This window comes from Penicillium antarcticum (genome assembly GCF_028974205.1).
Source record: "Penicillium antarcticum strain IBT 31339 chromosome Unknown utg000001l_segment0_segment0, whole genome shotgun sequence".
NCBI classification, from domain to species: domain Eukaryota; kingdom Fungi; phylum Ascomycota; class Eurotiomycetes; order Eurotiales; family Aspergillaceae; genus Penicillium; species Penicillium antarcticum.
Window position 1 is genome coordinate 1,161,504 of NW_026695299.1, and position 15,503 is coordinate 1,177,006.

The 15,503-nt window shown below is 50.1% G+C and overlaps 9 protein-coding genes across 9 annotated transcripts; 3 read left to right on the plus strand and 6 right to left on the minus strand.

Moving 5' to 3' along the window:
• Positions 1–111: 111 nt before the first annotated feature.
• On the minus strand, positions 112–654 carry N7508_000427 (uncharacterized protein; the record flags this gene model as incomplete). The annotated part of the gene is made up of 2 exons (XM_058458512.1): positions 112–270; positions 421–654. Coding segments are annotated over 2 exons (393 nt in total), but the record flags the coding sequence as incomplete, so codon positions are not given.
• Positions 655–1,415: 761 nt separating this feature from the next.
• On the minus strand, positions 1,416–2,467 carry N7508_000428 (putative glycerol dehydrogenase; the record flags this gene model as incomplete). The annotated part of the gene is made up of 3 exons (XM_058458513.1): positions 1,416–1,615; positions 1,668–2,048; positions 2,107–2,467. 3 exons carry the CDS (start codon positions 2,465–2,467, stop codon positions 1,416–1,418), a joined length of 942 nt encoding a protein of 313 aa, XP_058324735.1.
• A 739-nt stretch (positions 2,468–3,206) lies between these two features.
• Positions 3,207–4,178, plus strand: N7508_000429 (inositol oxygenase; the record flags this gene model as incomplete). The annotated part of the gene is made up of 1 exon (XM_058458514.1): positions 3,207–4,178. The coding sequence occupies one exon, from the start codon at positions 3,207–3,209 to the stop codon at positions 4,176–4,178; it is 972 nt and encodes a 323-aa protein (XP_058324736.1).
• Positions 4,179–4,734: 556 nt separating this feature from the next.
• N7508_000430 (putative NAD binding Rossmann fold oxidoreductase) lies at positions 4,735–5,894 on the minus strand (the record flags this gene model as incomplete). Its single annotated transcript, XM_058458515.1, has 2 exons — positions 4,735–5,475; positions 5,568–5,894. The coding sequence occupies 2 exons, from the start codon at positions 5,892–5,894 to the stop codon at positions 4,735–4,737; spliced, it is 1,068 nt and encodes a 355-aa protein (XP_058324737.1).
• A 170-nt stretch (positions 5,895–6,064) lies between these two features.
• Positions 6,065–7,826, minus strand: N7508_000431 (uncharacterized protein; the record flags this gene model as incomplete). Its single annotated transcript, XM_058458516.1, has 4 exons — positions 6,065–6,785; positions 6,838–6,974; positions 7,029–7,458; positions 7,534–7,826. 4 exons carry the CDS (start codon positions 7,824–7,826, stop codon positions 6,065–6,067), a joined length of 1,581 nt encoding a protein of 526 aa, XP_058324738.1.
• Positions 7,827–9,173: 1,347 nt separating this feature from the next.
• Positions 9,174–10,271, plus strand: N7508_000432 (glycoside hydrolase family 28 protein; the record flags this gene model as incomplete). The annotated part of the gene is made up of 1 exon (XM_058458517.1): positions 9,174–10,271. One exon carries the CDS (start codon positions 9,174–9,176, stop codon positions 10,269–10,271), a length of 1,098 nt encoding a protein of 365 aa, XP_058324739.1.
• Positions 10,272–10,621: 350 nt separating this feature from the next.
• N7508_000433 (uncharacterized protein) lies at positions 10,622–11,520 on the plus strand (the record flags this gene model as incomplete). Its single annotated transcript, XM_058458518.1, has 2 exons — positions 10,622–10,871; positions 10,955–11,520. The coding sequence occupies 2 exons, from the start codon at positions 10,622–10,624 to the stop codon at positions 11,518–11,520; spliced, it is 816 nt and encodes a 271-aa protein (XP_058324740.1).
• Positions 11,521–11,675: 155 nt separating this feature from the next.
• N7508_000434 (acyl--CoA ligase) lies at positions 11,676–13,500 on the minus strand (the record flags this gene model as incomplete). The annotated part of the gene is made up of 3 exons (XM_058458519.1): positions 11,676–12,628; positions 12,684–13,319; positions 13,401–13,500. 3 exons carry the CDS (start codon positions 13,498–13,500, stop codon positions 11,676–11,678), a joined length of 1,689 nt encoding a protein of 562 aa, XP_058324741.1.
• Positions 13,501–14,448: 948 nt separating this feature from the next.
• Positions 14,449–15,436, minus strand: N7508_000435 (40S ribosomal protein uS19; the record flags this gene model as incomplete). The annotated part of the gene is made up of 5 exons (XM_058458520.1): positions 14,449–14,518; positions 14,573–14,869; positions 15,060–15,117; positions 15,340–15,358; positions 15,419–15,436. The coding sequence occupies 5 exons, from the start codon at positions 15,434–15,436 to the stop codon at positions 14,449–14,451; spliced, it is 462 nt and encodes a 153-aa protein (XP_058324742.1).
• Between the last annotated feature and the right edge of the window lie 67 nt (positions 15,437–15,503).

Sequence of the window (15,503 nt, forward strand, 5' to 3'; positions counted from 1 at the left end):
CCCTCTCTTGTCGATTCTAGAAGGAAGAGGCCCACTACCCTCTATATAATTGATCGATATCTAAAGCCGGATCTTCTTGCCACGACGGAATAGATAGGCCCACACTAGTAGCTATTTCTCCGCCACTGTCCAATCAACACTAGTAACTTCAAAGTGTTTGTCAATACTCCTGTAGGAGTTCACCAATAACACTATATCAGTATTATCTAGTCTCACCCGTCGGCCACGCGCTATCTTCCGTCGTAGAATATTACTTGCGTCCTCTTTTATCTAACCCTAATAGGATGTAGGCTTTTAGGTCAGGTCTTCTTTTGTATCATTAACCATAACTCGATTGTTCAATTTAACCCGCCACTCGATTTAATGGTGGATACAGTCCAGAGATTGTATATCCTATGCACTTCTATCCGTACGTTCAACCATATGATCACAACTTAGCCGGTCGGACGGATGTTGATACAAGGAAGGTGACCATTCAGCAACTATGTCCTCAAGATCGGGTGAAGGGCAGATTACTGATAGCGTCCATTCGCGGTCTAGGTAACCGGGGGAAGGGGCACATGAGGTAGTCCCTTCCCAGAGATCAGGCAGCTTAGGTCGGTAAGTATCATCATCGTTAAAAGGAGTGTAATCCCCCCAAGGCAGAAGGTGCCACTAAGGAGTTTATTAACCTCGTAGCTCTCCGGCTCTGTTTAAAGCGAGAGTATCATGAAGGTGGTAAAGAACTATCTGTTGAAGTTATAAATATCCTATACCTCGTGCATAAAAGGTCCTTGACCCTGCAGGATCGACAATATGTCGTCTCGCATTTTTCTGATTTAGCTACATAGGCTTGCCCCCTCGCCCTTTAGACTCGACAGCCCATTTTTGAAGCTTTACGATTGTTAGAGAGTGGAAGTAGTGTTATCCTTGGTCTTCTTATGGATGACCGGGGTGACATGTCTAGAATAAAAGATGCCTACCCTGCCTGATGTGCAGACTTCGGACCAATGCTTTCTTTGTTTAGTGGACTCGATCTTGAGTTGATGCTTTTTGTTTGATGGACTCGACTGTTGATTTGCTGAGTCGCTGGTCTCGACTTCGGCCTCTTTCATGCATAGACAATACTTTGCTACAGTATTTGCACATGCCTTCTCTTCCTTTAAACTCCTCCCTTGAAGCTCCTCGTGGGCTTTGCTCTGCCCTGTTCCGTACACAATATCTATTCCAACCAATCAACCATAGCTTCAAGTCCATCAATAACGCAGCATTCCATCATCAATCCAGTCTACTTTCACTACAAAAAGCAAAATTGATATTCATGAAATCATAAATTTTCCTGGTATCTATAGCAACAAAACAAATACACCGATCTACCTTCTCTCTATGTACGAAGGCTCTATCAACCAGCGCTGCAATCATGTACAAAAACCCGCTTACTGCTTATCGGGGAAACCAAAGTTAACACCGAAGGGAGGGAATACAAAGCGCTGAAACTTGTTCTCGGCCTTGAGCTGCTCGATGTACTTCTGGATGGTAGCCAGATCCTCGGCGTCGAGTTTGATCAGGTCGGCGCGGTTGGCTTCGATGCGGGCTGGGGTGACAGACTTGGCCAGGACGGAGGAGCCACGAGCGACTGGGATTTTGTTAGTTCCCTCTTCATACGGAAACAGTTGTTTATAACTTACTGTGCCAGCTGAGCAGAACAGTAGCGGGGGTAACACCACGCTTGTTGGCGACCGCGACGATGGGCTCGGCAGTGAAGAGGGGGCTGCCAGTGCTGCCAAGAGGGCTGTAAGCAGTGATATGGATCCCCTTCTGTTTGCAGAAGTCGACAATCTCTTGCTGAGGCAGCGAGGGGTGGTTCTCGATCTGGTTGGCAGCGGGGACAATGGTGGCCTGGGGGAGGAGCTCCTCCAGGTACTGGACACTGTAGTTGGAGACACCAATGGCCTTGACCTTGCTGGTGCCAATGAGCTTCTCCATGCTCTTCCACGTGGTGACGTGCGAGTGGGAGTGGTCAATGTCCCGCGATCCATCGGGAAGCTTGGGGAAGATGTTGTGGTTGCCTGTGCGGGGTTTGTTTAGTTCATTCGATCTATATACAATTCCGTGCACGGAACTCACCCTTGGGGTTCATGGCCAGGGGCCAGTGCATCAGGTAGAGGTCAACGTAGTCGAGTCCGAGATCAGACAGACTCTGCTGCAGACCCTCCTCGACGCGGGCGTGAAACGAGCACCACAACTTGGTGGTGACGAACAGGTCCTCGCGCTTGACGATACCGGAGTCGATGGCCTCCTTGATACCCTGACCGACCTCGTTTTCGTTACCGTAACAGAGAGCAGCGTCAATGTGACGATATCCAACCTTGATAGCGTGAGCCACGGCACGCGCGACTTCGCCGGGCTGGGACTGCCATGTTCCCAGGCCGAGAGCAGGGATCTCAGCGCCGGTGTTGAGCTTGAAACGAGTATCGCAGGCAGCCATTGTGTAAGATTCGTAGAAAGAAGATTATTTACAGAAGAAGATTACAACTTCCAATCGAAAGTAAATGAGGAACTCGTTACATAGACACCCCGAGGTCCCCCACGCGGGGCACTTCAACCCCCCGCGTCGGGGTTTTTCCATCAATCACCGGGATCCAGTTGTGAAAGCGATGGAAATCTCTGGAATTCAGGTTCTCATAATAGAAAGACGTTTGGTCGGTAACCCAGTCGGCTCTCCAAACTCCAACAAGTCATTGTAGCGAGGGGCTATACTCCCATGAAAAACAGATGACTCAGCACGGAAACTGGCTTCCTCGAAGCCTTCGATTTCCTCGACTTTTCTCCGCTTGACATCAGCGCCCACTTTTTTGGCTCAACTTGCTGGTGGCGGCCAATGAGAACTCGAGATGAACTGCCCAAGTCAGATCTTCATCGGCGCGGAAGCCAGAATCCGATGTTTCACAGGATACTCGTTTAGGGCACATCATGGGTTTTTCTGGGGAAAGACTTCGGCGCACAATCTCGAAGATCGGAATTCTAGACGCGATATCCTAACCTGGCATCTTTCCCCGTGTATATAGTCTTTGATTCCTATATATACGTCTATCAGCCAGGGATAAATCATCTTCTACACAACCCTTCAGATTACCTAGACTGACAATCATTGCAATCTCATTTGACAAGGACTGCATCATTATTATTCAAGAGAAGCATATCAGCTTCTTCATTTATCCTTCACAATGGCACCAGTCGCCGTTTCACCTCAGGCCTCCCCCATCTTCAACAAGCGGGACGGCCAGGCACTCGAGGACCTCTCCGATGCCATCGACGAGGTCAATGTCCTTAAGGACACCCGAAAGCGTGAGGCTGAGAAGAAGATCGCTGAAGAGAAGGGTCTATACGAAGAGTCCGAGTTCGACAAGGAGAAGGACAAGACCAACTTCCGCCAGTACGAAGACGCCTGCGATCGCGTCAAGAACTTCTACCAGGAGCAGCACACCAAGCAGACAGTGGCCTACAACCTGCGTGCCCGCCACGCCTTCCACAGCAAGACTCGCGCAGAGATGACCGTCTGGGAAGCCATGGAGAAGCTCAACACCCTAATCGATGAGTCCGACCCCGACACCAGCCTCTCCCAGATCGAGCACCTGCTCCAATCCGCCGAGGCCATCCGCCGCGACGGCAAGCCCCGCTGGATGCAGCTGACCGGCCTGATTCACGATCTGGGTAAGCTCCTCTTCTTCTTCGACGCTGACGGCCAGTGGGATGTCGTCGGTGACACCTTCCCCGTCGGCTGTGGCTTTGACGAGAAGATCATCTACGGCCGCGAGTCGTTCAAGGGCAACGAGGACTTTGGGCACCCCATCTACGACACCAAGTTCGGTATTTACACTCCCGGCTGCGGTCTCGACAAGGTCATGCTCTCTTGGGGTCACGATGAGTACCTCTACCACATCGCGAAGGAGCAGTCCACTCTCCCCGCTGAGGCGCTTGCCATGATCCGATACCACTCGTTCTACCCCTGGCACAGTGCTGGCGCATACCACGAGCTGATGGATGACCATGACCGTGATATGCTCCGTGCTGTTAAGGCTTTCAACCCGTATGACTTGTACAGCAAGAGCGATGGTATTCCCAGTGTTGAGGAGCTGAAGCCTTACTACATGGAGCTCATCAATGAGTACTTCCCTACTAAGGTTCTCAAGTGGTAGATTCGAGACTACAGCTTGATGCATATTTGTTCTACCCATTTTGTTTTTATGAGATTCCCCTGATTACCTTTTGGTACATACTATCACGACACGAATAAGCGTTGATTTTTAGTGTCATTCTTTCAGGCAATATACTTTCAAGTAGTGGTTATATATATAATTTTACCCTCTCATTCGGAGGATGCATTATTTTTTGAGAGTAAACTCGGTCTAAGATGTTTCACTCAGTTCTATCTTCTATTGTAGCAGTCGAATTCTTTCGCATCCTCAAATCCGGACAGTAAATTCTCTTCTTATCCCGAGGAACATGTCCACACTGGCCTTCTTGAAAGATAGGCAAATGAAAATGACATATTACCTTCTAATGATTGGTCCATTATTGTGCCTATGTCATAGGGTTGGCAGAGTAGGCGATACTGTGACAGTTTCAAAGGTATAGAAGTATCCAATCATCTCTTATATTGTCTCCAACACAACCCTCTACAACTTCAAATTGCTAGAATGATACAAAATCCAATCAAAAGCCAGCCTATCTGCAAAGTCCTCCACTCAACATTTACAAGCGAGCAAGTTCACACCTCTCACCTTTCTCATCAAAGAAGATCTTCTTCTGAGTAATAAGCGACTCCTGCAACGCAGCCCCAATACGAACAGCAGTAACAGCAGAAAGCAAATCAACTGGAACAGGAGTATCATCCAAACAAGCAGCCGAGAACTCCTGAGCCTCCGTAACAAAAGCATACTCAAAGCGATCATAATAAGTCTGCGGAATCTCGCGACGAATACCAGTGCCATCATAAACATTAACATGATTCAGCGCCGGCTGCGTATTAACCGCCAGCTTCCCCTTGGTACCAATAATCTCGGTAACATCCTCCTGACCGGCCGCCATCATGCGCGAAGCATAAAAGAACGCAATGCGCCCATCATAGAACTCAACCAGTCCAACCGCGTTATCGCGGTCATTGTGTTTGCGCAGATCGGGCTCGACGGCTGTTATGCCTACCGCCGAAACAGATTTGATTTTGCTTTCTTTGCCGAAGAACCAGAGGGCTAGGTCTATGTCGTGGATTGAGCAGTCGACGAAGATTCCGCCGCTGAATTCGGCGTACGCGACGAAGAAGCCGCTTGGGTCTAGTTTGTCACAGGTTTGGCTGCGGAGGACCGAGGGGACGCCGATTGTGCCGGCTTGCATCTTTGCGTAGGCGTCTCGGTAGGATTTGTCGAAGCGTCTTGAGAAGCCGCACATTACTTTTAGGTGTGGCTTTTTGGTTGCGGCGTCGATTACAGATTGGGACTGTTTGGTGTTTGGTGTTAGTTGTGTTTGGTTGGTTGGGATTGAGATGTATAGATCGGGTGGGTCGAGAGATGGGGAGGCAATCGACTTACAACTTCCACACTGGTGGAAATGGGCTTCTCGCAAAGGACATGCTTGTCAGCTGCGATCGCTTTGAGTGCCTGTTCGGCGTGCACGGCAGTGGCCGAAGCGACAACCACGGCCACCAGGCCCTCGTGCTTGAGCATGTCGTCGTAGTTCTGGTACAGTCGGACGCCGAATGGCTCGAGATGGGTCTTGGCCCATTCGAGCTCAACAAGGTCCGGGGAGCTGGCAGCGACGAGTTCAGCTCGAGGAGTACGTTCAAGGAAGTTGAGGGCATGGCGCTTGCCCATGCGGCCAAGACCGGCACAGCCAATTTTCAATTTGTGAGCAGACATTATGTAGAATTGACTGAAAAAAAAGAGTTGCAGGGCCAATTGTATGAGCAGAAATGAAGCTCTTATAGAGAAAGGTCAAGACTAAATACGGAGGCCAGTCTCCGAATGGTCTCCGCGTGGGGTCGGAAAGTGAGTTCCAGCCAACCCAATGAATTATTACATGCAGAATATTACTCTTTCTTCGAGTCCCGACGTGCCTTACGTTTCGCTATCACCTCAACGGGGTCGGTGTATCCATCGCCTCTCATCCAGGAAAGACCCTTGCGCACACCGCCACCTTGCACGGCTTCGGGGTTGGCCTCGAGGATGGAGCCCATCATCGCCCAAGATAGGACAAAGAGCAACAGCTCACCGCCTCTTCGACCCTTCCACAGTCCGCGCTTGACGCCCGTCTTGTACGCAGAATCAACAGCGGCGCGGAAGAAATAGAGGAAGGTGCTGCGGCTGTTGCCCAGGAACAGGAATGGCAGACCGCCAAGCGCTCCGCTGAGGAAGAAGCGCTTGGTAGGGAGTGTAGAGCGAGGGAGCTTACTGTTCAAGAGACAGACACTGCCCCAGGCTGATCCAATGGCGACAGAGACGATAGCGGTCATCTTAATGATGCGCTTCGACATGCTGTTGAGTGAAGTCATGGGCTGAGACAGAATGGTCTTGAGCTTGGGGATTGAGAGGGCTAGAGTAATAGTCGTTAGGAACCGGGCAAGCAGCGGCACAGAAAGAAGGATGTGATGCAGGAACGCTGTGCCACAGTTCGGGAGGTTCGGGTGTAAAAGGGCGCATGATAGATTCGAAATTGCAGGATGTGCTGGACCAGTGATGGGAGAAATGGACGACACTGATGAAGGCAAGGTGTTGGGGTCGCCAGGGTGTAGAATTGGAGAAACGAATGCCCTGTATCATATTAGCAACTTCAACGCCCTCGTAGAAAGAAGATAAGACCTACGGCCAGCGGAGATCTGCAATAGATGCGAGGGAGTTCACAATCTCCTCCTTCTCAGGCCATGCGATGTCACTCGGGAGCGCATCAGGTCGAGTCTGAATGTAGCTCGGTGAGAGCCTAATAATAACATTTCCGAACCACTGCGAACACAAATTAGCGATCGAAATATAGTCCAGCATTCTCCGACCACTAACCTTGGGTGTAGTCTCCCGATCAAAGATGAATGCATGGAAGAGCTGCGCAAACGACACAGGCATCAATAACCAACTACCAAACCACCACGGGCGCTTATCCAACCAGCCCTTGGAATCCAAAGCATTAAACAAGAACTCCAAGCAGCGAGTACTAGAGTAGATAGCCGCTGACAGACGCAACTGGTCCTGCGGACAGATCCCCAAGGCGAAGCCCGCAACACTGGCGCCGATAGCCGGCGCATAACGCGAGGTCAAGGCACGCGAAATACGCGGGTTCCGCTCTCTGAAGGGCTGCGCATCGTCCGTGCGGAGGTTGGCGCGCAGTCGAACAAGAAAACGGTATAGGAGGCGATGGAGGAGTAGGAGGAGGGACAGGGAGATGGAAAGACGGAACTTTGGCGAGCGAAGAAGCGGAGTGCGGTCCTTCTTCCTGTAAATGAAATTGATTAGTACATTTGCTGTATAGCACCTGCAGAATCAGGCTTGGGATATAGTCGGATCATACTGTGGAGCGCCAGTGAAACGACCGATAAGCAGCCCACCCAGCTTCAACGCGATTCCAGAACCAACGAATACACGCAGCGATGCGCGAACAGCAGATTCGCTGTGTCTGTTTCTGGGACGAGCGATCGCATCGTATCGCGATGGCTCAGTGAGCTTGTTTTGGAGGGAGGGGATTCGCTTCGCTGTTGCGTGCAGGAAGCGGTATTCTTTGGCGGTGAGACATACGCGGAGGATATCGCGTAGTGCTGGTGGAGGGAGGTCCAGCGCATCCCCAGGGGGAGGGTCTGCGGACATCTTGATGTGTATTGTCCTGTCAGTGGATCTGAAGTCGGGGATGAGAAGGGGTTTCGGGCGGAGAGGCGGACCTCGGCAATTCTGGGCCGCGCATGGAATGTCAGATGTGGTGAGTTACTCAGTTATATTTGTTATTGTTCTCCTGTCTCATCTTGGATGTTATGGCAACTGTTTCGCTACTTTTTCCATGGTATGATGCTAAAGGCTTCAGGCAGAAACAGTCAATATTGTGCTTTGCCCTCAAAATAAGCTATTTTGTACCATGAATAGCAACCCTTCCTTCCACAACGCCCGGACAACTACGTATACGTAGATGGACAAAGTGCCGTGTTTTGTGGCGTGAATGTGGCTCTGGCTTTTGACCGTCTCTATAATATAATGTCTACTATATAAAGTTGCTCCCATGTGTGAGTACATTCAATATATGTCATGGGCCCATCCGTAGTATAACTTCGGCCTGGACCACACCTATACCTCCTGATTAATGACAAAAGTTTAAGAGACAACGTCCCTATCCTAGGCATAATTAGGCGTACCCGAGAAACTTGATTTATAATTGTAATGGTGTAGTCTTCAGTAAGCATCGTGGAGTATTAATCAATGAAAAACGCCATGTGAGGGTCTTCACGAATTGCCAGAGTGGAGAGGTTTCGACGCCACTGAATACTTCGGGATCAGCAATTCCTCGAACCGAGCCCTAGATGATAGATTCTAGGGACTCGTCCGTGGAAACCAGTGGTGTAAGGGGGGATCAGTATGAAACACAAGCTCGAGGTAGCTCCACATGGCGTCCAACGGTGTGGATAATAGCTCTGCAACTGTCAATTACCGCCAATCCTTATTGGACAGGAAGTAGTTCTTGCCAATATGAAACGGTACTTGGTCCAGGCTTCAGAATTCACCCGATGATCTTCCGATATTTGAGTCCAGCCGACCATATTTGGGTTCGTTTACAAGCCAGGTCCTGTGGGTGTGGATGCTTCGGAGGATTACGGATTACCTGTTATAGATAGCTCTAGCACATTTAGATTAACCTCATGGATGAGATAGGATCCTCTAAGGTCCCTGGATGTGATACTGGCCTTTTCTAGGCATAGCCCTATGGATACACTATGGGGAAGGACCAACACGGCGCTGCAGTAGGCATGTATGGAGGCGTTTCATGATTAGCGCAGGGGCTCAGGAGTGAAGCTGTATCGATGGTTTAAATATCAAGTCCAATCTAGTCAAATGTGTTCCTCCATCAAGTCGTTCTTTTTTCTTATTTCCTGTTTATTGCTTTCACTGGGCTAGCCCCGAACACATTTACTCTCTTTACTTTGTCTGTTGATCAGACATTGCTTCAAAATGCGTACTTCATTCCTTTCCATGTTGGCACTCGGCGCTGCTGTCGTCTCTGCTGCTCCTGCTTCCGACATTTCTGAGCGGTCCTCCAAGACCTGCACCTTCACTTCTGCTTCCAGCGCCAAGTCTGGCCAGAAGTCCTGCTCCACCATTTACCTTGACAACATCTCCGTCCCTGCCGGTGAGACTCTGGATCTCTCTCACCTGAAGGATGGCACAAAGGTCATCTTCAAGGGTGAGACCACTTTTGGATACAAGGAGTGGAAGGGTCCCCTCATCCGTGTGGCCGGTAACAACATCGAGGTCTCCGGTGAGGAAGGCCATGTTATTAACGGTAACGGAGCCAAGTGGTGGGACGGCAAGGGAACCAACGGCGGCAAGAAGAAGCCCAAGTTCTTCTACGCCCACAAGCTCACCGACTCGAGCATCACCGGCCTGAACGTTAAGAACACACCCGTTCAGGGCTTCAGTATCCAGGCCGACAACCTGGTCCTCGACCACATCATCATCGACAACTCCGACGGTGACAGCAACGGCGGTCACAACACCGATGCCTTCGACGTCGGCGAGTCCACCTACATCACCATCAGCAACGCCAACATCAAGAACCAGGACGACTGCCTCGCTGTCAACTCCGGTGAGAACATCATCTTCACCGGCGGTACCTGCTCCGGTGGCCACGGTATCTCCATCGGCTCCGTTGGTGGCCGTGATGACAATACCGTCAGCAACGTTACCATCTCCGACTCCACTGTGATCAATTCCGACAACGGTGTCCGCATCAAGACCATCTACAAGGCCTCCGGTGAGGTCAAGGATGTCACCTTCTCCAACATCGAGCTGTCCAACATCGCCAAGTACGGTATCGTCATTGAGCAGGACTACGAGAACGGCAGTCCCACTGGCAAGCCCTCCACTGGTGTCCCCATCACCGGCCTCACTGTTGAGGAGGTCACTGGCTCCGTCAAGAGCTCTGGTACCGATGTCTACATTCTCTGCGGTGAGGGCAGCTGCTCCGACTGGACCTGGTCTGGCAACAAGGTCTCCGGCGGTAAGAAGACCAAAGAGTGCAAGAACGTTCCTTCCGGTGCTTCTTGCTAAATCAGTCCTGGTTTGGGCTCTAGATCTGTCTGCGATTGGTCAATTGTGCAGTAGACGGGATCTGGGGTCCGAGTGCCATTGTACATTAAATAGACTTTAAATGTCATAATCAATGTATCATGGCTTGTATCCCAAAAAGGACATACCCTTGTAAGATAGAATTGAAAGTGGTTGAGATGAACTTAACCTTTGAACCCTAAATCATATTGAGTTTCCAGATCCAATGACGACATCACTCCCGCACGATTAACAAATAGCTCTTATCTTCGGGGACTTAATTACCTACTCAACTACCTACTTAACCCTCTCCCCTTTCATACAACCTATATTCATTTTCAACCCAATTCAAAATGCAAGTCCTTCTTCTTGGCGGCCACGGCAAAGTTGCCCTCCACCTAACCCCACTCCTCCTCAAGCGCGCTTGGAACGTAACCAGCGTGGTACGCAACCCAGACCATGAAAGCGAGATTCTAGCCCTGGGCAAAGGCCTCAAAGGCAAATTGAATGTACTCATCTCCAGCCTGGAAGATGTGAAAAGTGCAGCGGATGCACAGAAGATCATCGACACCGTGACACCAGACTATGTGGTCTGGTCGGCTGGTAAGTTAACGATATGGTTCTACCCCTCACCGCACCGATCTCAATACTTGAGCTTCCACAACACACAAGCTAACACCCTCCAGGCGCGGGTGGCAAAGGCGGCCCAAACAGCACCATCGCAATTGACCAAGAAGCAGCCAAACACTTCCTTACAGCCTCCTTCGCAAGCAAAGGAGTAACAAAATTCCTAATGGTCTCCTACCTAGGCAGTCGCAGAAACCAACCAACGTGGATGCCTGACGACCAGTGGGCCGGACTAGTCCGCATGAACAACGAGATCCTGCCCACATATGCAAAAGCCAAGCTAGAGGCAGACGAATACATGACAGCCCTCGCAGCACAGCGCAAGCGCGACCCTACTGCGGCACCCTTCCAGGCTATTAACCTTCGGCCTGGATTGCTGAGTGAGGAGCCTGCTACGCGCAAGGTTGAGTTGGGTATCACACCTAAGGGTCGGGGCACTGTTACCCGGGAAGATGTTGCTATTGTTGCGGATGAGTTGCTTGCTAGGGCTGATACTGAGGGGTGGATTGATCTTGTTAATGGGGAGGAGGGGGTTAGTGAGGCTGTTGAACGAGTTGCTAGGGAGAGAGTTGATGCTGTTGTTGGGGAGGATGTTGAGGGGATGATTAAGCGGTTCTTTGGATAATATGCTTGAAGGTAGGTATAGTTCTCAGGCTCTGCTTTTCGGGTTATATATGATTAAAAGGGAAAACTAAATATCGATATGGATGTGAATGTGAACATTGGTGTAAATTTGTCCAGTGTATTGTCCTGCAAGATAATCTTTGGGTATCGAATCATTTACAGCTTCGCCTTAGGTGCCTTGACCAACTCCTTGAATCTCAGCTTCAGTACACGGCGGAGAATCTTCCCACTGGGGTTCTTGGGGATCTCATCCACGAATTGCACACCACCGCGCAGCTTCTTATGATGCGCGACCTTGCTATCCAGCCACTTGGCGATGTTTGCCGCTTCCTGTTGCTCAGTTGTACCTGAAGATTTGCTCTTTGCGCTACGCACAACGCAAGCCATCGGCACCTCCGAGCCATGGGCATCACTCTCAATACCAATAACAGCAACATCATCAATGGCATCATTGTCAACGAGAATACCCTCTAGTTCAGCAGGAGGGACCTGGAAGCCCTTGTACTTGATAAGCTCCTTAACACGATCGGTGATGTAGAAGTGACCCTTCGAATCCTGGTATCCGACATCACCAGTCTGGAACCAGCCATCCTCAGAAAGACAGCCCTTAGTAGCCTCAGGGTTCTGATGATAACCCAAGAAGACGTTCGGTCCCTTCAGGTACAGCTCACCAACCTCGCCGACGGGAACCTCAGTTGGCGCAGATCCGTCTTCAGGCATGGTCATGTATCTAGCTTCCATGTTGGGCATCAGGCGTCCAACAGAGCCAGTAGCTTCACGCCAGTCCTCCCATTGCTGGGAATGGGTGGTAGGACTGGTCTCGGACAGTCCGTAGCCTTGCTTGATACCGACTTTGATGCGCGAGTACACGGCCTCAACCAATTCCTGGGTGAGTGGTGCCGCGCCGGAATTCATCATTCGCAGACTTGACAAGTCGTACTTGTCTACAACTGGGTGCTTTCCAAGTAGCAAGACCACAGGCGGGACGATGTAGCTGAACGTGCAGCGGTAGTTTTGCACATGTGCACACCACCTTTCGATGTCGAACTTTTGCATCACGATCAGATGATAGCCCTTGTAAAGGGCCTGAGTGATCAAGCAGGTCAACCCTAGAAAAATAAAATCAGTGACTCGTTCTGTATACTCTTTCAATCCCAAACATACCATAAATGTGATAAAACGGCAAGAAAGCCAAAACACGATCCCCCTTCCCATCATGTCCACCATCCCAGCTCAACTTTCCACCCTCCCCAATAACCTGCTGCATAATATTGGCGACAATATTCCGATGAGACAACATAACACCCTTAGGCACACCAGTTGTCCCGGAAGAATACACCAAAAACGCAACATCCTTTTCGGGAGCAATCTTCTGCTTCCGATAACGGGTAGCACCAGAGATATTGCGCACAGAAGTGAAATGCTTAACACGGGCATTGGGGTCCCGCTCATCGCCCACAAGGAAGACATTATCAGCATCAATGCCGACCTTCTTAGCTGCCTCAACTGCAACAGATAACACAGAGGCGTGTGTGGCCACGGCCTTTGCACCAGAGTTCTTCAGCTGGAAGACTAGCTCGTCGACTGTGTAAGCCGGGTTTGCGGGTGAGATGATTCCGCCTGCCCAGAGCGTTCCCCACATCAGCACCGGTGTGTCGATTGTGTTTGGTGTGAAGAGGGCTAGCACATCGCCTTTGCGCCAGTCGTAGAGGGCTTTCAGTCCCTTGCCAAAATCTAGAGAGGCCTCTCTGAGGGATTTGTAGGTATAGTGTCGCTGGGTATCGGCATCTTGGTAGAGGACTGGAGCGCGGTGTTAATTTCAACTCCAAAAAAGAAAGATATATCTGCGCTGAGCATATCAATGCTCTAGATATGACATACTTTTATCATCCGAAAACGGCCTATCCTTGCGCTCAAACAGGAACGTCCAGAGGTCCAATTCTGGAATGTCGACTGGGGGGTAATTCGAAGAGACTGGCATATTGCGGGGAAAGAAGGCCGATCCGGGGAATGACGAGGCTCAAGAGAGTCGGCAAGCCGGTTACACGTGCGGATATTCGTCTGTGTGTATGTGAAAGAGGAGTGTGAATGTGAAAAGCAGAGGCAAGTACTTAAAGAGTGCAGCTTTCTCCGCAGTCTCTCGGTACTGGCGGACTGCCTCGGTCTATTCCTTTGATTTGAGTCTTGACCAATACCCGAAGACCGGTTCAGTTAGCACCGAAGTTAAGCATGCTTGGAGTTTTTAGTATTATTTTACTTGAAGCCAATTGGACTTGGTTATGGATTTTGAGGCACATATTGAATTACTATATAAATTCCTATTGGACCCAATTGCTTCCCCCATGGACACGTCGTTGGGATATTGGGATCTCGGCGATTTCGGCGCTTTTCAACCGTTTTTGGTTTGACAGCCTCGGCGGATTAGTAATCCGGGGGACCAAGCCAACTGGAATTGTAACGTCTCGGAGTATACGGAGTGAACGGAGTAATCAAGCGATACGTATCGATATAGCATATTGTGAAATGGCTTCTCAGTAAATATTTGTATGTGCCGCAGTGTATCAGACCCTACGTCGAACTTAGTCTACATGTTGGGCAACGAGGTCCACTAACGGCCGACGAGACAATTTACAACAACTCGTGCAGATTGAAATTTGTAGTGTCGTTAGATTAAACTCCAGCCCCAGCAACAATAAAGGAGACCGGGGAAAGAGCATCTTTTTTACCTCGCCAGGATAGACGAGGGACCGAATCAACCCAGAATGATTTCATGCCGACAAGTTCTTAAATTGAGTTGGAAACAGCTGACCCGCACTGGAAATACATGCTGAAAAAAAGAAACCAGTTGAGATTTGTGCTGAATTCCATTTTTCCATTCCAAGCACCATTTCCTCCACACGCCACTCCGAGGGGAATCGTTTGAAATCGTTTACTTGAGGGGAATGAAACGGGAAGAGTGGGTGGCACCGATACCGGGACGACCGTGCTTGACGGGCTTGCTAAAGGGCTGTTAGAATTGTGTTCAGAGTAGACAGGATTCCAGAGACACATACTAAGAGATAGAGAACTCAGCCAGGTAGTGGCCAACCATCTCGGGCTTGATCTCAACCTGGTTGAACTCCTTACCGGAGTAGATACCGACAACGGAACCGATCATCTCGGGGACGACGATCATGTCACGGAGGTGGGTCTTGACGAGGTCGGGCTTCTCGTTGGGCTTGGCCTCCTGCTTGGCCTTGCGGAGCTTCTTGATGAGACCCATGGGCTTGCGCTTCAGACCGCGGTTGAAACGTCTGCGGGCACGGGCGTGAACGACATCACGGAGCTGCTCGGAGGAGAGGTCGAGGAGCCTGTAAGATTAGGTTAGAACCGTGATTTTTTGAGAGATGGCTTGGGTCTCATTCGCAGCGCAGCATCACATATGTAACAATGTCAAAGGTGCAACCATGGTGTGATGGCAGATGGTTTTCTTCAATAGTGTGGCAAGAGGGGCTGACTGCGAATGGACTTCCAAGGATTCGAAAATTGGTGGGAACGTACTGGTCGAGGTCAATACCGCGGTAAGAAAACTTGCGGAACTGTCTTCTCTTCTTGATCTCTGTTCGGCGAAGGTTCAGTCAGTCTCTGCGATCTCGTTGTCGTGTGTGCGTATTCCCCTGTGCCCAGGTCATATTCGTCCCCCGCCAACATCAAATCCATCTCATCCTCATCTCATAGTCGACCATGCGTGCTTCCTTCTTCTTCTTCTTCTTCTTCTTCTTCTTCGTTGGGTTCTTCTGTCCTTGGGCGATAGGTTGGGAATAGGTTGATCAAAACGTACCGGCAGCCTCCTCGGCGTTCTAGATGAAAACACATTAGCATATCGCACGGTACTCGAAGGACGAAATAAAAAAACTCACGTATTCGTGGTCAGCCATTTTTGCAGAAGTTCCTTCGGGTCGCTTTTCGTTTCTGAAAAGCGAAAGGAAAATGGGTTGTCGGAAA